The sequence below is a fragment of the Egretta garzetta genome, unplaced genomic scaffold (genome assembly GCF_000687185.1).
Source record: "Egretta garzetta isolate BGI_Z169 unplaced genomic scaffold, ASM68718v1 scaffold870, whole genome shotgun sequence".
In the NCBI taxonomy this organism is placed as follows: domain Eukaryota; kingdom Metazoa; phylum Chordata; class Aves; order Pelecaniformes; family Ardeidae; genus Egretta; species Egretta garzetta.
Genome location: NW_009258375.1, coordinates 172,685 through 197,274, shown reverse-complemented (window position 1 = coordinate 197,274; position 24,590 = coordinate 172,685). Strand labels below are relative to the sequence as shown.

Sequence of the window (24,590 nt, the reverse complement as noted above, 5' to 3'; positions counted from 1 at the left end):
CTCTTGCGGCTCTCTCAGTACTCTCGGGTGAATCCCATCCAGCCCCATAGACTTGTGGATTCCATACCATATGACATCATGCTCAGTATATAAGCTGGTAGGAGTTGGCTGAGGGGCAGCGATGAATGCTCAGGGAGAGGCTGGACATCTGTTGGTGGATGGTAAGCAGTTGCATCACTTGTTTTTCCTGGGTTTTGTTTCTCTCTCTTGCCCATTGTTTTCCTTTTCATTACTATTACTACTATTACTATTACTATTAATTAATATTAATTACTATTAATATCTAGTAGTAGTGGTGGTGGTGGTGGTGGTATATTTCAATTGTCAAGCCACAAGTTTTCTTGATTTTGCTCTTCTGATTCTCTCTGCTATCCCATCGCGGGTGGAGGGTGAGCAAGCAGCTGTGTGGTGCTTGATTGCCAGCTGAGGCTAAACTCCAACATTCCTCAGAAGAGAATTGTCACTACCAGTAAACCCAAATTGCAGACCAGAGTCCTCCTATGTGAAAACCAGGAAAGTTCTTTGATCACAGAGTGACAGAATCGTTGAAGTGGGAAAGGACCTCTGGTCCAAACCCCTGCTCAAACAGGGCCACCCAGATCCAGTTGCCCAGGACCAGCCAGCCAGCTTTTGAATATCTCCCAGGAGGAATACTCCACAAGCTCTCTGGGAAACCTGTGTCAGTGCTCAGTCATCCTCACAGTGAAAATGTGTTTCCTGATGTTCAGAGGGAACCTCCTGTGTTTCAGTTTGTGCCCACTGCTTCTGGTTTTGTCACTCAGCGCCACTGAAAAGAGCCTGATTCCACCTTCTTCACACCCTCTCTTCAGGTATTTGTCTACATTAGTAAGATTACCCTGAGCCTTCTCTTCTCCAGGCTGAATAGGCCCAGCTCTCTTGGCCTTTCCTCATAACAGAGATGCTCCAGACCCTTCCTCATCTTTGAAGACTCTCTCCAATATGTCTATGTCTCTCTTGTGCTGAGGAGCCTAGACCTGGACACAGTACTCCAGGTGTGGCCTCACCAGTGCTGAGGAGAGGGGATGAATCCTCTCACTTGACCTACTGGTAACACTCCCCCTAATGTAGCCCAGGATACCATCAGCCTTCTTTGCTGTAAGGGCACGTTGCTAGCTCATGGTCAACCTGGTGTCCACCACAGAGCCCCAGGTCTTTTTCTGCCAAGCTGCTTTCCAGCTGGGTGGCCCCCAGCATGTCCTGGTGCCTGGTGCAGGACTCCTCAGATGCAATACTTTGGAATTCTCCTTGCTGAACTTCATGAAGTTCCTGATGTAGTACATGCTTTCATTTCACCCAACATTACATTCATCTAACATGATTACTTGTTGCAGTTGGACATGTATGCATAGAGTGGTCATACTAAATTACTACATTTTTGCAGTTGTAACTGTAGTGATTAGGACCTTTTACTTTTAACTAGGTACACACATTTTTCTTTTGCCTCTCATGATTTAAAAGGTAAAACAATAACGTAAGCTGCCTAATTTGGAAGAGAGCAGTAGGCTGTAGAGAAAGCAGTCCTGTTGCTTTTTCTTTCTTTTCTTTATTTCTGGAAATTCAGATGGAGAGTTTCAAAGACACAAACTAAATTTAGCTTCCCATTGATTTAAAATAGGATTTAGGCACTGAAGAACTGCCACTTTTCTTTAAAAAAAACCCTGTTCCTCAGTTGTTTTATCTTGAACAGACAGAAGGAGAGATAACACCAACAGTAAACAAACCATCTTAAATAGAATATTTACTTCTTTCACTTTAGGCTACATTCTGTCCACATATAATGTTCATGACCACAAGTAAATTCAATAAGTTTTACAGGGCTGTATTAGGAGACAAAATTTGTTTCTGGATTCAGAGGACTCTTTTGTTATATGTAAGGTATGGAAGGGTTTGGAAGGCAAAAAAGTCAGAAAATTTAACTTTACTTGGATCTGGAGTTCAGAGTGTCAAAGAATGGAATTAATTTATTCATTTATTCATCTGCAGTTAGTAGTAGACTATATGGGTCAGCAGTTAGTGCACTGGATTATCCTGTTCCTTGTCTATTCAGACTCTAAATTACTAAATAAACTGTACTTCTTTTGCCCTGCTCTTTTCTAGCTAATTTGTTTTTATTATAAATTCATTTGAATAAAACAACACACTCTTATCTCGAAAGCTGGGTTCCACCAATTTAGGCAAAGACTGAAGGATATAAATCCCACATAAAAGTTATAAAATATCTATTTAAAACATTAGTTTTGTTTAATAAAGGGCACTTTTCTTCTCAGAACATGCGATTAGCATGAATCAGATCATGCTGATATTTGTTAACTGTGTTTGTCATAGTTCAAATTTTTCAGAATATGTCTCATTAATCACCATAGCTAGAAATGCTTATAGACCATGTGTGACAGTACTGGAAGAGCTGTTCAGATGGTAATATATGATTTATATAGGGAGGTTGAATGGGCAATGAATAAGCCATCTATCAAAAGTTCACATGGTGACTTTTTTCAACAAAGTAGAGGCCCATACACATACAAGGATACCTATCTCACCTTTCCATGAACAACTTTATGCAGAACAGTTTATAAGTTAAAAGTAGAGATTTTCTAAGCTACCTATGAGATGTTGAAGTCACACTTCGTATATTTACTAATTTAAAAATTATTCAAATAATTCAAGGGCTAAAGAGTGAGAGTGTAATATGTCTTAATGATGTTATAATTTATATTTCACACTTTTTAGTAACCACACCTACTAACAATTACCTAATTGACTGATGTATGTGAAGTTGTCCTTTTAGTGATTCACACAGCATAGCTAAAGAGCCTTTTTTAAAAGCACAGAATTTAACTCCTACTCATTTTCCCCTGACATTGATGTCTCAATCCTGAATATAGGAATATACATGTAGCTGACAACTCTTCGAACTTGTAAGTAATTTGATGACCCTATACAGCTTGCTGTAAGAATCCTCCACAGATTCAGATACATGTGCTCTTTCAGCCTAAATAAGATTGCTATTCAGTAGGTGCCATCAAATTATATTCTTCAGGCACTGAACAGTACCGCATCCCATTCAAATAGGACAAACTATGGTAGAAAAACCCTGTGCCTTTCTGTAGAGTCAATATACTTGTCCTGGTTTACAAAGCAGTAAATAATAGCGTGACTCCCTAAATGCTTAAAGGTGTCAAGATAGTCATTGGGAAAAATTATGCACACAAAACTGAAACATAAATTCATGCTTTTAAAATCAGAGAAGTCTGTGATCCTCCAAGGAGAAATATTGTAAGTTCTGGTGTCCTCATACTAAGAGTGAGATCAGGGCTGGGAAAAGGGTCCAAGATCTTCCAAACAGACTCAGATTTAGGCATCAGGTGTCATTAAAAGTTAGAACAGCTAAAATGTTAACTGATCTAGGGTCTTTTGAAATTCTCAACCTTGAATTGAGAAATCAGTCTTTAACAATAAAATAACAAATATAAAGAACATATACAATGTACTGTTCACAGTTAAGTATTGTATTGATATTTCCTCTTCTCTCCCACATTCTTCCCATGACCACTGAATAGTCGTCTTCTTCCTCTCTTCTACTGACTTGTTCTCTTTATACAACACAACTCATTAAACCCCCCAATTTCTACCTTTTTTTCTGCTTCTTCCTTATCTCATTTTTATTTTCTTGGTGATTTTTCCCAGTTCTCCTGAGCTCCTCTTACTTTTCCCACCATCTGGCTAGACTACTGTTACTGCTATCACTGAGTGGGTGAGTTGTGAAAACAGTTGTTAAGAAACTGATTTTACCTGCCATTCCCAGTCTCTATGGGGCTGGAAGTTCTGATGATCAGGACAGGTGAAATGATGTATGAAACAAACCTTAATACTTTAAAGAAAATCGACATGGCACAAACATGTTGTAGAGACAACATGGATAGGTCCAGTTTAAAAAGAAATCATACAAAGCAGCAAGTTGCCAACTATGATGGGATGAACTATTAACTACTTGGTAAATCAAGGGCTGGCTACGTTGTCCATGTCAGCTTCATGGTATCACTGGAGGGACAGGATAAAGGGGAAGTACAGGTGAAAATTTGACCCAACACTGAGAAATGAATGTGAAATGAAGCAGCTGTTTCAGCTGCTTTACAGAACAAAAATGCAGAATACCCATATAAAGTATATAACCTCACTTTTTTCCTCATTTGTTCTGCTTTCTGCTTCCTCCAGTACACTTCTTGCTCCAGTAGAGACCAAGTGCTCACAGCCCTGGACTCCACAAAGTATAACAGGTGAACAGTCAAACACAGCCTAAATCCTAATGTAATTACACAGACTGCTGATCATCATGAGGTGAGGACAACACTTCCTCTCAGAATGTTATAATAAAGACTCAGATCCAGGGTGCATTTAAGTATGTTTAGCTTCAGAGGTACAAACAATTCTGGAGATTTCAGATGGAATCTATTGTATAAATACTTTTTGTGAGATACAGCCAAACAAAAATTTTATGAAACATCTCACCAGATTCTTCAAATTCACTGTTGTATGCATTCCAAGTCTCACTTATGCGGAGCAGATTTTCTTCCATGGCTTGAATGTCCATGTAGGGACAGTTGCACTCTGGGAATTTGGGACCACACTGACACCAGCAGTCATTGTCCTTGCAGATGAACTCCCCCTCTGAATTGCAGGCAATATAGCTCAGAGCTGCCTGAACAAAAGGTTCTTGCAGATACTCAGGCAGGATGACCTGAAGACCTGAAGAAAATAAAGTATTATGTTATTAAATGTGAAGGAATGCTTGAGCCAAGCAGTTTCTCCAACCTACATAATAAACAAACAAACAAACAATTATGAAAAAGAAACTTTATGTCTTTTTTAGGATAATTTATACATACATCCAGCATTTGCACTATGTCATTCCTTTCTTAAGAATTAATTTCAGATATATTCCTCACATTTCCCTCTCAGTATGGAACATCCACTCCACTAGCTAGTAACCTGTGTTGCTCAGGGATAGCATTTACTGGTATAATTTCTTTCTAGGGGATTGTCATAAACAGAAAGAAAGGATTATATCATCTTCTCCTTGTAAAGAATTGCTGAATGAACAGCCTCAGCAGTAAGAACTTTGCAGTAGAAAAGCATGCAGCTGAATTATAATCTTCATACTAGCAGCTAATGCAAATTGTGAGAGTGCTGAAGAAGGGAAAACAGCCCTGAAAGACAAGGTAAAGAGTACAGAGTAAAAATCAGGAAAAGAGGAGTGAAGGTAGACATTTCCATTCTGTATTGGACTTGTTTTCCATGTTGCCTTTGACACAACAAGATATATCTTGTCTAAATAACTCTAGTTATCCTTTTGTGATTCTGTAGAGACAAACTAAGAAGAATGGGAAAAATTGGGTAGGAGGAAATTTTAGAAAAATAAAATCCAGTTGAAATTTATTTCTTATAACATTGGTATTTAATTGGTAAGGGACAGTCAATTGGATGTGATGGGTAGGGCTATAAAACCTTGAGAAAGAAAATTTATTCTTAAATCTATTAAAGCTTTAGCATGGAGAAAGGGTGCAAATCTAGCTCCCATGGTGTTTCCCTTTGCAAAGTGTTTTCATACTTTACCCTGCCATGACACGCAGAGGTCTTGTAAAAGCACATTGATGTATCAGATGTCACACTGATGTATCAGAACCACAGAGCAGGTGAATAATCAAACATTCAGAATATTTGTGACCAGAAATTTAGACTCATCTGAAAATTTTGACCATTGTTTACATAATCCCAGTAATGGCAATTAGTATTTTATATAGAAGCATTTTAACTAGCTGGCTATTAGTCACTCTAGCTACATTAGTAATCAATCAATCGAAAAGCCACTGCAAGGTACATTATAAGTTTTTATTTATTATTTTGTGTTATTTTCTGTGGAAAAAATCTCTCTGGAACCAGTGGAGCTTATTTGTGAGCCAAGTAATTTCTCAGAATATGGATTCGTTATTTCTGATGCAGGTTTCTTCTACATAGGTACTTGGACAATTTCATAGTGGTTTATCCCTTATTTTTAGATAAATAAAAATGATAGCTGTAACAGTAATTTCATAACCCATCCCAGTCAAAAGTCATATCACAATTGCTAAAACCAAGTCTGTCTGTGCTTTCTCTACCTCATGTAAAAATTGTAAAACTTTGTTGTTACCTGAGTAAACTTTTCAATGTACTTGTATACTTATGAAAAGCCTTGAAATTGTGACAGGAAAAGAAAGCCCAGATAAGCAAACTTGAGTCTTGTTCAATTCTTCAATGTTAAGTATGAAATAGTTTATGCAGTTCTGATAATATATTTCTCATAATGACAATCCAATGGCATGTGTCAAACCACTGTCTGGGGGATGTAAAGGTTATTTTCTGTATTTTAACTGACAAACACTATGCATATGCTGGAGACCATTAAAAATAGCAAATTATTTCTGGAAACATTTCATTGCATCCCAGTGGAAATGACAAGTTCTTTTCAAAAAAAAAAAATATACTGTCTCTGAAATCATTATATAATTTTATAGCTTTTAACCTATTCTGGAGAAAGCGAAAGGAAAGGGGAAAAAAACACATGAATGTTTTAAACAGGAAGATAATCTTTTCCTGACAGCCATTCTTAATAATCAACAACTTCACAATATATGTCCACTGATCAATGAGCCAATATGGAAAGTTTTTAAAACTGGAAAAAATTGTATAGCTACCTGTAACTGCAAATTAAGAACTGTATTTTTCTCTCATTGTATATACACAGAGGTATACACAAGTACATAAAGAGAATTTATTCTACTTTCATAATAATAATAATATGTTGTTCATGCTACATTTGTGCGACTCAAATAAGAAATTATTAAGGGCCTAATACCCTAGAGGATGACCTTTCAAAAGTGTTTATGTACCTAAAATGCAGGTTGGGAAATGCATCTACTGGAATTAACAAAAAATGAATTAGAAATGATACCTCTTTTCTTTCTTCCTTTTCCTTTTCCTTTACCTTCGCCTCTTTCCCCATCTCTCTCTTTTTCCCTTTCTTTTTTTTTTTTTTAAATATCTACTTATTATTATTTTTCTAATGATTGAGATGCCTTTCCAGGTTTTCTTAAAATTCCCAAGAGGATCCTTTGAAGTCTTCATTATTTAGTCTTTGAAAATCTATATCCTGATCCTCCAGTGACTATTAATTTCAGGAAAACTGCATGAGATATGAGCTACAACTCAGTATGTGCAAAGCAGGCTGATCACACTAAATGTCATTCCCTGCTTGGTGGAATATATGTGAATTCAGGCAGTTTAAAAGGTGTGCAAGTGGTTGCTAAATAGGGCTGTAAAATGTTAACAGCATTATTCAAATTATTTTCTGATCTGTACAGAAATTGTTTCCATTTCAAAAACAACATGAGTTACTGATATTTCCTTCACTTTGTCTAGAATATACTTATTGCACTTGGAAAAAAAATAGGAAAATGACCTTTTATGAGGTGGAAGAAAGAAAAACAAATAGTGTGATAAATGTCATCATGTTCCAAAACAAATTAATGAAATTGCACCTACATACCTTGCAACTGAATCTTATTTTCAGGACTCTGAACCAGAACAGAGCTGACAGAATCTAGGTTGTCATAGTTACTGCAGCCAAGAGGACCAGTCCGCGTTTCTGTTACCTGATGGTAAGGGAATGGAAAAGCATTTGCTGTATTATTCAAAATAGACTGAGGAGTTCAGAAGCTTGTTTCATAAAGTTTCCCTTTAATTCAGCTAGTGGTACATTTCAGACTTAATTAATATGAAATAGCTAATTTTAATTATGAAAAGTATGATTGCAAATGTCTTACCAGTACCACAAACATTGAGGAGTGCTTTTTCTATTGCAGAGAATCCTTGCAAATGCTCTAGCTGACAGTCTAAAGACAATTTATTTCTTTATAGCTATGGGAATTAAAAATGAGGACTGTGATTTTTCACTGATTAAACTTCTGTACATCGCAACTCCTTGTTGAAACCATGGAAAATGTATAACTTTTCTTCTATAACACAGCAGGATTCAAAAGTAAAAACCTTTTATGAGCTGTATTTATAGTGGTGGTAGCAGTGCGATATTTTTCATCAGAAAAAGGCCATTGATAAGGTTAGAAACAAAACTCCAGACATCTTGCCTATTGTAATCACTGAGTCCATGACCACATGATGAAAATATAGTTAAATTAATCAAAACAGAATCACCACAAGTAGAGGTCTGACTTAAGAGTTGAGGATTGTTCTTGGCAATGGGCAGCTAGTTAAATGAGTAAATAAATAAAAAAAAAGAGGACAATGGAATATTATAGATAATTCTTAGGTGTCAACAAAATAGTTATACAGGTTAATTTCTTTTCTAAATGTTATCCTAAGCAAAAAAAAAAAAAAAAAAAAAAGAGTAGTCTAATGTAGTTTCTCACCAATGAAGCACTGCAGTTTTTGAAACATTGCTGTGATGCCCAGAGGACAGGTGGGCATCTCCACAGAAGACTAGGCAGCACCTCAGGTTGGGTTCTTTTTGTCTGTATAGGGAGTCAAGGAAAAAACCCAAACCCTTAGGATAGATGGGTATACCATGATCTCACTTTTTTTTTAAACTGGATTGGGTGCTGTAGAAAATTCATGGGTTTGTAGTTCCTTCTCCTTTATAACAAGACTAGGCAGAAAGAAGAAAGCAAAAGTGGAAAAAAATACAGAGCCATAGCAGGAAATACTGGCCATGGGATAACATCACAGTCTCCTTTACTGCCGAAGTACAACCAGTTCCTCTATCATATGTCCTCCCAAACTTCTCCCAGCCACCATCCTGGAACTTCTTAGTTCTCTTCCTTTTACCATCTCACAAGTTGTATCCATATTTACTCTTATTTGGAGATCTGTCTCAGTTTTTAATACAACCATTTCTATTTGCTGTTACTTCAGGTATTGTATCCTGCTCCAGATCTCCTGAAGAATAATCTTCAACTAATAGGTCAAAGAGCTCGTTTCCAAAATACACCCCACGTCTGAGCCACCAACTGATGCAAACAGACAACTAATATTAATTCTTATGAACAGAAGGAAGCATGCTATTTTAACAATCTGTTTTGAAAGGAATATGAAGGTTTGCTAAAATAATCCATGAATGTTCATGTTGCTTAGGATTGTCTGGCTCTCTTAAAGTCTGTGCTACCACCAGCATGTGGGTAGTTGCAGCTGGATCATGCTATTCTTGAAACCAATGAAATTTCAGATTTTCTAGGATCTCTTGCATTTTTGCAAAATAAATACAAAATCTTAATCTATTCCAAGATCTTCACACCTTTCTGTCACTGTGAACTACTGTTCCTGAGAGTGGAGAAGGAGACCCTTTGCAATGCCAGCAGCCCATGGAGAGGACACACAGCAGTGCCAGCTGCACAAGGAAATGAGACAGAGTCAGGATGCCTCTTCCCTGCACACATGTGGCAGTCTTTCATATTTATGCCAGGGCCAGATTTACCATGTTTTTTTTCTTAATCATCCTGAATCAGCACAGACTCTTGCACAGACATCAGATTTGGCTTGGACAATTTTGATTTACCTGTGATCCTTCAGTCCTCTCCCTCCCCCAACAAGTGATGTAAAATTCTATTCTAAAACCTCATTTTAGTGTAGTACCCCCAGCCCATATACAGAATCCTAATCTGGTTATGCAATAACACAGAGTCACCTACATTAAATAACATAAATAGCCAGGAGGCAATAAAAGAGTGAATGTTATGAGTTTGACCCTAGTCCTGAAAGATTATTCTCAACATTTATCTATGCAATTCTTTATTTAAAGATCCATATATTTTAGTGTAGTTTTGTTTTGCATATTATTATTATATTATTCTTTTCAACCATTTGTGCACAAGGCAATGCAGCTTCATAAAGTTATACAAAATGTAGAAACTATAAAGGAAATTTTGCAATTCTTATCCATTCTTATTATTGTTATGCCTCCTGAAATCACAAAAATAGGAAAGGTTAGTAAGTAGCTTTATAGTTATTATGTCCCTTTTTGTTCATGCATCTTCATTCCTCATTTGGATTATGCAAGACATTGTTAGAGACTACCACAGTTTTGATTATGGGAGTGATAGCACTTGGTGTATTTAGGTGTGCCAAGAGGTAGGACGGGGGAAAATGGCTTTTTTTTACTTCATTTTTAGAGACAGGTTATATAAATCCACTGATTCAAAAAACTGAGTGCAATTAGATCATGAGATGACTTAGAGACACTCATGATTGTTATAGGAAAGCAATAAAATATCGTTCTGGTAATAAAAATAATAAATAATTATAAATAGAGCAATAAATAAGGGCCTTTTCCAAGCATGATGTGTTCACTCAAGTCTATATATTTGCATTATTCATTCTTTTACTTTTCCAAGTACCCTAGCCTTCCTCTGTCAACTCCTTTGCTCTGGTAGTCTTAGCTTCTGCATACAAAATATATTGCAAGAAGAAAAATGAAATATATTGTCCCAATGTACAACAAAGAAAGACTAAAGCAGGTAGATAAAAATCAGCCAAACTCCAACTTTCCATAGATGACACTTCTAGTCAGAGGTCAAAGCAATGTTGTTACATATGTTTTTTATACTCTCTACAAATCCCACTCAACAAAGATTGTAAATCAGAAGAAAAATTTGAGTAGTTGACAAATGAAAACCTCAAATTTCTATCAAATTTTCTGATCAAATGCAAGGATTTAATTTTTGGGTAACTCATTTTGGTAACAAAGCAGACTACAGAGGGGAAAAAAAATCTGAAATCACTGATTTTTCATTTTCTGTTTCAGGAACAATAGAAACAAAACTAGAAAGGCAATAACACTTCTGTAATTATCTTCCAAGCAGGGAAGTGCCACTATATTCAGTCCCAAGACCGCAGCTGAAAAATGTTTTGTCTGAAAGTGTACAATAAAAAATAAACCAAAAACAGGAGATGGAGAGGTAAAATGTAAATGCAAAGATGAAAGCACAGTCCAGAAGTGATTGCATATGAGCAAAGAGCATCATAACCATTGTAACCATGCAAAAAGATTGTTTTGTAAGAGCTAAGCCTGAAGTCCATAAAGAATGCTAACTCACAAAGCAAAATACCACAGAACAAAGTTACTTAATAACCAAACCCCCCTAAGAACCAGTAACAAATTATGTGTGAAACCATCTGACATGAACCAGGCAGGCTATTCTCAAGCGTGTTGTTTTCAAAGATTTTCACAGAACAGGTTTCCCTGGGCAGCAGGGTTTTCAGTTCCCAGAAATAAACTATAACATTTGGCATTAATGAGACAAATGCCTACAGTTTTCAGTCAGTTAAATCTCATAACCATGGTGATAACGACCCGATTATAAGTGCACTGAGAACATACCTCCTAGCACTTAAGCAGGGCTGAATACTTGTGGTATCAGTGGGTAGTATTTCCCTGGTGCTTTTTTTGTCCATGATAATTAAGTCTATAGAAGGTTTTTCTAATAAAAGGGAAATATATTTCTGCAGAGATTTTTTCCTGGTGTGTCCTTTTAAACGCAGATAGCTAATATTCCTACTACATGCCCATGCAGAGGTAGTGTGCTGTCTTGCATAAAGGACTATCCTCTTTCAGCAAGAAGGCTTCTGAGGAAGTTAACTAAGCCAACTCAAAGGAGAATGAGACAATGCTAGTCACTTCAAAATAGGCAGCTGTATTCAAATTTGTATAAATCTCTCCAATATTTTAAATATTAAAATAATGATTTAGAGCAAACTCATCTTATATATATGATTACTCAAGGAAGATGGTCTCTTCTGAACAGCTGGTGCAGGCAGAAGTATGGGCAAAAGTATGGAGGGAGGGGAAACCTGAAGTCTTTAGTCTCCTGTATGACTCTCCTACTCTCCTATCAACCTCACCTTTGGGACTTGTCTTCCAGCCCATGTTCCCACACATTGTCATCCCTGCACATTCTGCAGTCAGTGCTCATTTCACCTAAAAAAAAGTTGATCAAATGAATAGGAACTAAATGTACTTTCTATTTAGAAGTGCTTCTCCTGCCAACATTTTTTACCCCAGGCTCGACAGTTTTTCTCAAAAGCACCTTTCTTTCAGCACTTTCCTTTACCACACAATAGTTGCTGATCTGCTGTCCTACTTGTGTCATTGAGCATATTAAAAGGCTCCCACTAATTAGTGTGTAATTAAAATAAATCAAGTCTTCTGAATGTTCCAAACACTGACACTTGTAATGTTTAACAGCTAGATGAACATTTCTGAAGGAGGTATAGACAAAACAAAAGCACCCACAATGTTAGGGGTTGGGTTATTTTTTTTTTTTTTTAATTGCCAGCATTCTAAAGCAATACCTTATAGCCATGAAACATTTTCAACACATTTTCTAGGAGCAGTATTGATAGCATAGGACTGTCTTTAAGAGCCCAATAACTCAGGAGACCTGGAATCACTCCCATCATATTTTTCTATCCTCTGCTGTTCCAAGATGGAACAGAAAAACTTGATCTTTCTGCAAATTAAATAAATTGCAAAATTTCCGTTAACTTCATTAGAAGTGGAGTTAAGAATTCTTTCAATTTTTTGGGCAAGGAAATGACTTTCAATTTCACTAACTGCAAGAATAAAGCTTCCCAAGAGGTCAGTGTAAATCCCTCCATTCCCTCTCCTTTGTTTTTACACTCTCAGGAATTCACTGTGAACTAGACTACTACAATAAAACAACAATGAACTTGAAATGTATTGTACCCCCATGAAGCATAAAATACCTCAGAAATCAACATATTCTAGGAATTGGAAATTAACTCATACTATTTGAATTCTGCTCTGGTTTTACATTCTTTAAAAATATTATGATTTTTTAAGGCTGTTTAGGTTAATCTGATAGGGAGCAATTATCTGTCTCTTTAAGTCTATTCCCCACTAAATCAGAGAGAAATTCACTACCTGTAAATTCCAGGAGAATCCACAATAACATCAAAACAAGTATTTGAATCTATGCTGTACCACAGGAAAACTAGACAAGAAACCAAGTCTGTCAGGAACGCCTCAGCTCTCAGCTAGCAGCCAACATATATAGATTGAACTAACTTCTAAAGATACTTGAGACAGGGGTCAGGAAGGGAGGAGAAAATGATTACACCTTATGTTGTTCTGTAACACTGACTCTGCAGACTGTGAAACACTCCTGAGGTTATGGAAATTGAAAGTGAAGTTTTACCCCAGCTTAAATCACTGGCAGCATTGATAGTTCTGGTATTGGAGCCAAAATTTTCCCATTTCAAAGATATTTTAAATCCACTGTATGTCAGATGCCATGTTCCCATGCATCCTTATGTAAAGCAACAGGGAAGTTTGCAGGAAATGAGGCTGTTGGCAAACCAGTCAGGGCAGCAGTACTAGAGCTTTTATCTCCTGCACTTTCAGAAATCAAAAGTGCATCAGTTTTATGCAGAGAGTTGTCTCAGAAAGAACAAGTTATCTCTCTTAATTAATGTTGAAGAATAGATGAGTGAAGTTGTCTTATGGAGAAGTAATAGACTTGACAAAGATGTAATAAAAGCTGAGTATTTTATTTTAATTTACATTTAGATACTTCTGTTTCCCACATCTTACTTAAATGTTTAAAAGATAAAATAAGAAACAAGGAGGGCAGCAAGAAACAAATTAAAGTATTTCATATTCATACAAAATCTCAAGGCATCTGCAGAAAGCAAAAGCGAAGAAGCCTACTGAAGTACAGCACAATTCTTAACCCTCCATCCTTTTCTAAATGTAAATCCGTTATTATATAAAGGACAAAAAGCTCCAAAGAAATCTTGGGGCACATACTGTAAAGGAAGACCATCTACTTACGTTTAGCCCAACTGCAAAATCCCATGCAAGGACTTCCCAAGAGTATTAGGAATAGGATTTATATCTCCATGGCTCAGCTCCAATATGCAATGCTGAGGCTACTGGAATTTTTCACCATTAGTTTCAAGAAGACAGCATGATTTGGCTATTTATAAGACTTTCAGATAGTAATAGTCAAAACAATACTGCAGTTGAATGGAAAATAATATTCTTATGTTGGTAAAGTGGGAATTAAGAAAAATATAGTCTTTCCTGAATCAGAATAAAAATTTAAAATTTTATTTTACTTTGTGATGTGACAGGAAAAAGAAAGTCTAGGTCAATATAAAATTACCTTTGGATAATTTGGAAATGTTTTACCTTTACCATGGACAGTTTAAAAAATTATATAAATTACATTTTAAGACAAATTCAAGAATAGCTTGTGCTGAAGAAAAAATAAGTGTTAAGGGTTAACATTAACACCTAAAAATAATATAAAAAGTATTTAAAGTCTTTAAGTTCAAAAACCAAAGTGATAAGGGCAGATTAATTAAGAAATAGATTTTTCATGGAGATCCTACCTGTGATGATATATTTCTGTACAATTCTAAAACTTAGTTGCAATATTCTCTTTGGTAAGAACTCTAAAAGTTTCACAAATTAGATCTTATATTTCCTTCCCAGGAACATATGTAAACTCTTGATTTATTTTTGCTGCCCATAACATTACAATTTCTAACACTCTGCACCTCACTGTGACATCTGCAGCAGGATATTTTGCGTGTCCACTTTATTTTACCATACTGTAGTCAAACTACCACTTATGGGGTTGTCATTCTAACCTCTCAAAAGAAATCACATAACTGTCCATAATGTGCAGGTGTGCTGGCTTGCTTTATGCCTGGGTCACATATATGTTTTTAGGGATTTATTTTTAGGTTGTATCCTCATTACATACCACCCATTTATTCCGCCTGTTAAATGATTGTAACACATTTGCCCCTCTGTTTCACTGGTACTGCCAACTCTCAATTTATAGCTTTGCAAAACTCTTATTTTTAAGCTACTACATATTTTCCTGCATATTTGAAGGCCTACCTACAAAGTTAACAATCTATTCCTAGATCTATAATGTAATCATTAAATCCCTACCACATGTTCAAACAAAAGGGAAACACTTGGCTGAATTTGTTTTGGAAAAGAAAAGCAACTTTATACCGAAGCTCTAAAAGTCATGTCATATGGATGCGTCCTCAGTATTAGATTACTAGTTTAGGTATATTGTTCTATAACTTTGATTGATTATGCTGTTCCATACTATTGTGCAGTTTCCTCTGTGGTGAAAGCAAATCTTCAGCCTTTAAATCCCATGAATTTATGAAAAGACATAGAAAGACCATCTGAGACTGGAATCGAATTCCAGATTTTCCTGCGGTAAATATGTATATCACGCATAGTGCATAGCTACAGATTATATGATTTTTACTCAAAGCAGGCCAATAGGACTGACAAACTTGTTCACTTGTTCACAGACTTAGGATTCAGAAATCAAATCTCTGGCAGTTACCTTTTAAACTAAATATATATGTTGTTTGTTAAATATTATGTGGTAAGAAAAAGCATCTTCAAATATTTATCTCCAATCAAGGACAAATACAAATTAGTCAAAGAATAGTAAACCACAAAGGACTTAGTGTTGAATCTATTCTGAAGCATAGACATTTGCTGATGTTTTCTAAATTATTTAAGTGACTTAAAGGAGCAATGCTCATAATCAAAGCCAATGTAAGCACTCGGGAACTCATTGCAAGACTCAAGAGTGCTGGGTTCTTACTTTGATAAATGGCCCATGGCTTTTATATCATCCAAGCAGTTTTGAGGACTTGACTTGTGAGATTCTCATGACACGTAGGAAATCTCAGTAGCATTTTGGCTCGCTGTTATCCAGACTACTTCTGAATTCGCTGTGGTGCTGAATGTTAAGGAAACATTTCAGGGCTTGTCTACAACAATTTAAACCCCAATGGTTAGAAAAGAATATAATTGGTCCTCATTTACCATGCTTTACCATTCATATGGAAATTACTGATAGCAAAAAAAGTCTCCCAGAATCTCCCTATTTCTATTCCAGCTACTATTCTGGAATGCAGAAACATCAGCATTTACTGTCTGGTTTCAGACAGAGGTAGTCAAGGAACCACCAGGGAAGAGTTACTGGGAAAGGAGGCAGTTTATTTGGGATATTAGCTTTCTATGTTAAGTCAAATTGCTGCAAGCCTGAGGTGAGGATAAATACACCAAACCTGAGGGCATATTTGATTAAGATACAAATATTCACACAGTTCTACCTGGAACTCTCTACTAGGAACAAATTATTATTATTTTAATAATTAATTATATGTATATAATTAAAAATGACTCCTCAGGTAACAATTTTTACAGAAAACTTGCCACTATGATGATGAGTACTACTCTAGATTAGAAAACTAATTGGAACAGGCAAGGCAAGAGGAAAGAAACACATTTGCAAGTGAAGAACCATATGAAAGAAAACTTTTTGGTTAAAATAAACCATAAGCTCCTAACAATGTAGCAAAACAGAATAAATTCCCCATGTTATTTTCTCTGAGACCTGTTGTATTCCAGATAATTCTATTGCCTTTCTGCTATAGATTGGAAAGGAGGACTGAATCCAGGTTTCTTATTTCAGTCAAAATTTATTGGAAATGAGAGCTGGTAGCTGTGTTCCATATATAGTCTAATCTTTTAGATTTGGTTTGTCAAAATATATGGAAAAAAGATCATTTCTTTTACACTTAAGTCCTGTCCAGTTTTGGTTATACCCACCTTTAAATATAGAAACTTCTAATGTCAAACACTCAAAAGTCTGATGATTGTAGAAGCTGCTTTTAGTGAATGAGAACTGGGATGGTGTAGGTACCAAACTATACTTTCATTATATCCATTAAATTTTTACTGAGCTCACAAAAAGTGATGCAGGAGAAAAGAAAGTGTATCTCTCTGTCCAAAATTGCACATCACATCAGGAGGTGGAAACTTCAAATCAGAGTTCAATATTTTACTGAGAAGAACAAAAGTAAAACTGGATTCATAAGTTTGCTGAGTTTGATTAAATAATAAAAATACTCATAGCTGCAAAGTAGCTACTCAAGTATTTCTGAGAATTTACAGTAATAAAGAGCATTACAAAGTTGAAACACAAAGAATTCAAACAAAAAAAAAAGCCATCTTGAGAGGTCAGAATTACAGCTGGATGGAAAATTCCTACAGACATACCAATTTCCTATGTTTTCATCAAGAAAGATCAGATCCTCCCCAGTATAAAACAACACTGAATTTAGTGGAATGTTGTGGATTTGACCATGGGGGTTTCCATGTTTCTGACATGTGAAAATACCTCTGGCACATGACAGTAAGCATGTTTTATCAAACTCTGCTGTTAGACCTTAACTCTTTCACCATCTATAGAGATCCAAGAATGAACAAACTGACTTCTTTTTGGAAAGTTTTGGCTAACAACTGAGTGCTTTTCAATATTCTTATTTCATGAACTAAACAAAAAGAGAATTTTTAATGTACAGAAGACTGCTCTTAGAATTAGGCTTTGGGGGCAATGTTATCCAGACAGACTGATTGTCCAAGAGCTTGTTTCTGGACCTGACATAGATGAGACAACACCTAGGGTAAGGAATGATGTATCATAAAGGTAAGTGCATTTATTCAACCAAAAATAAGTTCAGAAGAAAAAAGAGGAAACAAAAGAGAGTAGCACTTATTATCAGTACTGTGGGAGTGAAAAGACTTTGTTCTGCTCAGAATTTAAAGGAACTCTACTACCTGAAGGTTTGATTTATTTCCATGTAGACTACTGTGTAATTTAGAAATTTTCTAGAGATATCTAAGTATCTAGCTCCTTTCATGATATGGTAGATGAAAAACCCTTTGACACAAGGTGCTTTTTGAGTTACAGGCCTTACAAATGTAAATGTTTGAAAGAAATTCATGTATGTCACTGAATATTCTTTTCATGCCATTTTACTTATTAGAATGTTTAGTTTGTAGTGCACAATTCTTCTAAGCTATTACACTGTGATAGTAGTATATAACTCCTTTTATCATACACTATAGACTTGATAGTTTTCTATCATCCAGGTAGGACAGGTCCTGCCCAGTGTAGACCAACACCAAAGCTGTTGATAAACTTGATTCAGTTGTCTTAAGTAACTTTCCTTACTGTTTTTTAGCATTGTTAGCTCCTGATGCTGTGGAGTTTAACAAGTGAAATGCCTTTGTCTTTTACCTCAAGAAAAAACAGTATGTACTTTACACTTCTGTTTGGGCAACATACGAACTTTTTTCTACAGGATTATTTTTAATAGATTGGTCTTTACGACCAAATGAAAACTTTCAAACATAGATTAAAATCATAATGCTTCGATCCTCTTGCATATCCTAAAAAAAAAAAGCAGACCCACACATTTTATCATTATACTTTAACAAAGTATATAAATTATTGTGCTTAAAGGAAGATAGGGTATTTGTTTCTTACAATTATATGTGTGGTTCAGTATTGCTGTGACTGTCGTATTTCAAACAAAGAACGAAAGTAAGGATAAATTTTACTTAAATAGACTACCATATGATGAAAATAATATTGTAATGGTCCTCTACAAACCATTTTGTCTGCAACATTTTATCATCACTTATTTTTACACATTAAGGATTTCATGAAAAGTTGAAGGAAAAACATGGTTGTAGGTTGGAGACTGTATATCAGTATCCTCTATTAAGTGGAATTATTATAGTTGGTGGAACATTATGAGCTAGTATAACAGTGACACTATAGTTCTTTTATATTTTTTTTAATTTTTTATTTTTATATACTCTAACAAAAATCAAAGTAAAAATACTGCATATACCCCAAAGACCATGAAATGTATTAACTATTACTTGGGAATGAGAGGGTTAATTTGGCCAATCTAGAGAGAGATAATGAATTAATGAATAATGTTTGATAAATTAGGAAAAGTGATGGTTGAGGTTGAATGGAGAAAACCCTGATCTCAGTGATGTTAATATGCATGTGAAGAAACTTTTTTGACTTCAGTGGAGTTTATTCATTACATAAGGATAGAAGCTCACCATGCAAAATTAGAAACACTTTTTATCTTGAATACTTGATTCAGCAATAAAGTCTGCACAACAGTGATGAAACTACCAACCCTTCAGACATTAAAGATCTGAAAACACTATCTTAATCATGCAATACTATAGAAAGTATCCTAGATGAATGATGAAACCTTTCTTAAATCCAGCTTCTGCCACGTCTTATATAGGCATTATAAGCATTATCTTGTTAGAGATTACATTATAGTTTTTGCTGTCAGAAATGTAAATCCTGTTGAAGTACTGTGTGAAGCCCTACAGGTAGAAATAAAGGTGAGCTGCAGTAAAAGATTCTCACATGAAGGATATTTTCAGGGGTGTTTTGTACCATTAAATTAATAGATCAAAGACAATGATTGCAGTTTGAATCATAATGTATAATTACAAAACATCAAAATGTATTATGGATATAAATTCTATAGGAAAAGTAAGATGAACACTGAAACATTTCAACAGCCCAATATTTTTCTCTAAGCTTATTTCTTCTGACTCTGAGTCTCTATTACCCTGAGATATTCTTCCTAATCTGACCTTTGTGTTCATACATGTTGTTCATATATGTTCTCTCATATTTCTTAGGTTTCAGAAGTAGAGAAATGTTCTATGAATTTTATAGTCATTGCTTGACATTTTCTGACTTGCTGACAGGCTGTAGCTGTCAGTTTGAGAACGGAGGACATTGAGAGTGATGAAGTTTCTCAACCCATACACAAACCACTGCACAGCCAGAATAAAGACCAAATTAAAATCCATACAAACCTGAGTGTCTCCAAATTAGTGCTGGAATGCTCTGCTCTAACTGCATTGTTCAATATTTTCATTGTGGATCTCTCAATATTAAAAATCTACATTTTCTGGGTGTATTTACTTTAGATTCACTTTTTAAGGACAAGAAAAATAATATGAAACATTTAAGCAACTGTAGTATGAATTGTTTTTATGTTTTTGACAACTCTGATGGCAAGTGTTCTGTGAGTGCTGTTAAGGTTTCTTGTTTACATATGTATATTTATAACCTGCTTAGGGTTTGGCAGCCTTCATTTTCTTGGAGGTTTTTTTACCCTTCTCTCTTGACTAAACTACAGCACTGATATAACAAAGTCCTTTAATGTGTTAGGTCTATCATGTTGTATAGTCTATCCTTTTTTGTTGATTTGTTTTGTGTTTGGTTTTTTTTTTAAGTGATGTTATCTAAAGTATTTCCAAAATGCATATCCTAGCATTTCTATTATGTGCTATTTTGTTGCTCTGAAAGCATTTCATGCTGTGTTACCAACTAGCTGGTGATGTTATAACTTCTTGCACTCATTACTCCTCTATGCACATTGCTGAAAATATAATGAAACAGCGTGGTCTGTATTAGAGGCTGCTAAAACATATCCTTTTACGAGTGTCATGCTGCAGCTGCTGTGATGTATTGTGTCAATTATGCTGCTGAGTATGCATTCTGAGAACATTTAGTAAAACATGGAATTGCATTATCTTGCTGGTCTTTTTTTTCCCCCTTTTCTCTCACTCTCTGAAATAGTGAAGACCAGATTCTCAAAGGAATTATACTGGTTTACACCAGCTGAAGAACTTACCTCTACATTACCTGTTAGGGAAAGCAGCCCTGGAGTTTCAATTTAATTAAAATTTGACTGTCCAAATGAATTAAGGTTGGTTTTAATATTATCAGCTTAAATTCTTGTGTAAGATATGGAAATAAATCCCTAACCTTTACACTTGGTGTATTCTTAGAATTAGTTAACAGTTCACACCTAGCAATCACAAGATTTTGTTATAGTGAATTTGATCCAAAGATCTCCAACAGCTCCCAGACATAAATGCATAAACCCTCATGTATTTCAGTTGTGTAATAAGACAAACACAAATCCTGTGCTGTGCAGTAAAATATGGTATAGAGACATGTTAGCTACCTGAGATTGGTTTAGGTTCAGAAAAAGAAGGGATGTGGCTGTTGAAGTCCAGGGATGCTCCTGAGCAAATAAACCTGTTGTCTGGGCACAGCATTATGGTACAGCTTTCAGGTCATGTGCCGTGTTTCACATGTTACTGCTGTTAGCACCATGTACTAGTTTATGGCTTCTGTGCCACGTTTAGTGACATGGTTTAGACAGGCTCAAAGACCAGAGTGTTAGCATTTTGATTCCAACTGTCTAAGTGTGCCTATCCAAATCCACAGTTAAATTCAGATTACCGAAAGACCCTTAGGAGCCAGGTGATGCCCAAAATGTAACGGAAGCTGGATGCCTAACTGCGGGTCCCAGTTCCTTGGTAAGATTAGATCACAGAATCACAGAATCACAGAATGGCAAGGGTTGGAAGGGACCTCGGGGGATCATCTAGACCAACCCTCGTGTTAAAGCAGGTTCACCTAGAGCAGGTTGCACAGGACATCATCTAGGTGGGTTTTAAATATCTCTGAAGAAGGAGACTCCACAACCCCCCTGGGCAGCCTGCTCCAGTGTTCTGTCACCCTGAAAGTAAAGAAGTACTTCCTCATATAATGATCCAAACTTAAATTTGAAAATCCATACCTAACGATATAAAGAGCAAGCTGATTTTTTTAAGCTTTTAATAATGACTGAGATTTTCAAAGTAATCTGCAAAAGTATTTAATTCTCACAAAAATGTTATGGGAGTTTACCACATCAAGACAAAGGTTTGGGAGCACAGTTTCTATATATTTCCTGAAAACCTTAATTTTTAACTCCCCCTTTGAAAAAATTCAAGCTTTGGTCTTGTATGAAGGCAGTCTGATCTCCCAAGGTAGTGGAGAACTTGGAATTTCATAATGGACTTGAAAACTACTTGTCCTTCAAAAAATCTGTATTGTGGTTTTCCTTTACATGCTTAAGTCACCATTACCTACACAATGGGGAAGCCACAAATTTTTGAAAAGGGAGAACCATTTATGGCTTTAAGTTTTAAGGTTTATTTAATTAAACTTACCTTTACTATTTAATTTCTTCAATGGAGCTGACAAATACCTGATATTACAGGTCTTTCTCGCCCAGTGTTTCTAACTGTGATTTTACAACTTAAAGCTTTTGCTGGGAACAATTTTTCAAGCTTCCCAAGTTTTGGTCACTTGCAAGGTTTCTCAGCTGTACAGTCTTAAATCTTGTCCAAAAACTGAATGGGCAAAGTAAGGTCAAGGAGGGTTCAAGATCTGGATATCAAAAAACGTCAAAAATGTGGCTGTTTATAAAAAACTGTGAAAATAATCCACATTTAAAATTTTCCAGAAATCTGACAAAAACACAAGGCATTTCTACTTTTGATTACAGCAATTACCTGAATCCACAGAAAAAGACATTCAAGTATGCGGTATGAAAGAAAAAAAATGAAGCAAGGAAGCGTTTTCAGAGAAAACAAAGCAGCAAACAAAAAAAATGATCTGGATTTCAGTCTGAGTTTTGAGCAAGAAACTAATTTCATCACACTTAAGTTTCTACTCTAACAGCCCACCATGAGTCATTCATGGGTTAATTATATATCATCAGATATATTTACCATCACAATAGAGCCGTGTTCTTATAAACTATTTGTAATCTAAATTTTTCAGAGACAACAAAAGTGCTTAAATCACTTAGCAAAAAAAAAGTGTTTGGGGGGAAGAAAAAAGCAAATTACACAATAAAATTTAATTGAAATTAGATGGCACATTCTCATTGATGTTTATTCTTTCTCACTCAGATGGAATAAATGGGTTGTAATCTGGCTGTAAATAGCTGGTGGAAAATTCAATTTATGCATCTGTTCTTCTGTTGCCTCCTTTTCTTTTGTTGCACTGTGGAAGTCCCACAGCTGTTTGGACCCTAAGATAACACCTACAGCCACCCGAACTCCCTTGAAAAAAAAATGTGTTCTGGAATGGAAGAAAATACCCTCCAAAAGACAACTATTGTAGCAGCATCATTTTATTAACCAACAATGTTATACTTGCCTAACATATCTGTGTTTATCCTTTTGCAAAGTGCAGAGAGAGCATTCAATGATATTTAATTTACAGTGTGACAAACATATTTCTTATGTGGTCTGCAGAATTTTTTGGACTTAGTGCAGAAGTTCATTAGTGACAGTGGTGGAATTACAGCTTCTAGCAAATAGGACTCAGGGTCCTTTGAGAAGGAGTATACTGCTGTTTCCCAACTGCATTAGACTTATAAAGCAGAATGAAATCTAGACTATGCACAGCCCTCTCCCATCTACCCATCATTGAAAAAGTCTTCTTATTAGTTGTTAGCAGTATGGATACATGATCTTAGTGTAGTACACCAAAGTCATTCTGCCAGGAGGCAATAACAGGACATGTTGCCAGAATTACAGTAGATGTTACAGTAACTAGTGACCTTCATGTCTTGCTTAAACCACCCATCAGTCAGCAAAGGAACGGGGTCAGTCATATGGATTAAGGTCATAGTCCTAGGTCTTGGGTCATTTCACCTTCTCCTGGGCCTCCAGCTATGGTTAGATCTTCAATAAGTGCAAATTAGCATGGCTGTATAGAAGCAAGAAAAACACGGAGTTGGAAGACCTGAGAATTGCTCATTAAAGATACCACACAGGGAAAGAAAAAACATTTGCTGACATAACCCCTCCTGCTGTAGGAGAAGATCAGGTTCATGACCACCTGAGGAAACTGAACACACATAAGTCCATGGGACCTGATGAGATGCATCCCAGAGTCCTGAGGGAATCGGCCGATGTAGTCACCAAGCCACTCTCCATGATATTTCAGAAGTCATGGCAGTCACATGAAGTCCCTGGTGATTGGAAAAAGGGAAACATTGTGCCCATTTTCAAAAAGGGTAGAAAGGAAGACCCCGGAAACTACAGACCTGTCAGCCTCACCTCTGTGCCTGGGAAGATCATGGAACAGATCCTCCTAGAAGCTATACTAAGGCACATGGGGGCTAGGGAGATAATTCGAGATAGCCAGCATGGCTTTACCAAGGGCAAGTCCTGCCTGATGAACTTAGTGACTTTCTATGATGGAGTGACAACAACGCTGGACAAAGGAAAACCAATGGATGTTATCTTTCTGGACTTCTGCAAAGCCTTTGACATGGTCCCCCACAACATCCTTCTCTCTAAATTGGAGAGCTATGGATTCCATGGGTGGACTGTTCGGTAGACAAGGAACTGGTGGGATGGTCATATCCAGAGGGTAGTGGTCAATAGCTCGATATCTGGATGGAGACCGGTGACGAGTGGTGGCCCTCAGGTGTCTGTACTGGGACCGGTGCTGTTTAATGTTTTCATCAATGACTTAGACAGTGAGATCGAGTGCACCTGCAGCAAGTTTGCAGATGACACCAAGCTGAGTGGTGCGGTTGACACACCAGAAGGACGGGATGTCATCCAGAGAGACCTGGACAGGCTGGAGAGGTGGGCCTGTGTGAACCTCATGAGGTTCAACAAGGCCAAGTGCAAGGTCATGCACCTGGGTTGGGGTAACCCCCAGTATCAATACAGGCTGGGGGAAGAAAGGATTGAG

At 36.3% G+C, this 24,590-nt stretch overlaps 1 protein-coding gene across 2 annotated transcripts in view; it reads right to left on the bottom strand.

Annotated features, from left to right (window-relative positions):
• The window catches only part of LOC104127142 (BMP/retinoic acid-inducible neural-specific protein 3), a 211,965-nt gene that overhangs the window by 62,271 nt on the left and 125,104 nt on the right, over positions 1-24,590 (bottom strand). For both annotated transcript variants that reach the window (XM_009639789.2, XM_035895372.1), the window contains 2 exons: positions 7,601-7,706; positions 4,528-4,764 (listed from right to left, as the gene is read on the bottom strand). In XM_009639789.2, coding sequence (XP_009638084.1) covers positions 4,528-4,764; positions 7,601-7,706 — 343 coding nt within the window. The remainder of the gene's footprint in view (positions 1-4,527; positions 4,765-7,600; positions 7,707-24,590) is intronic.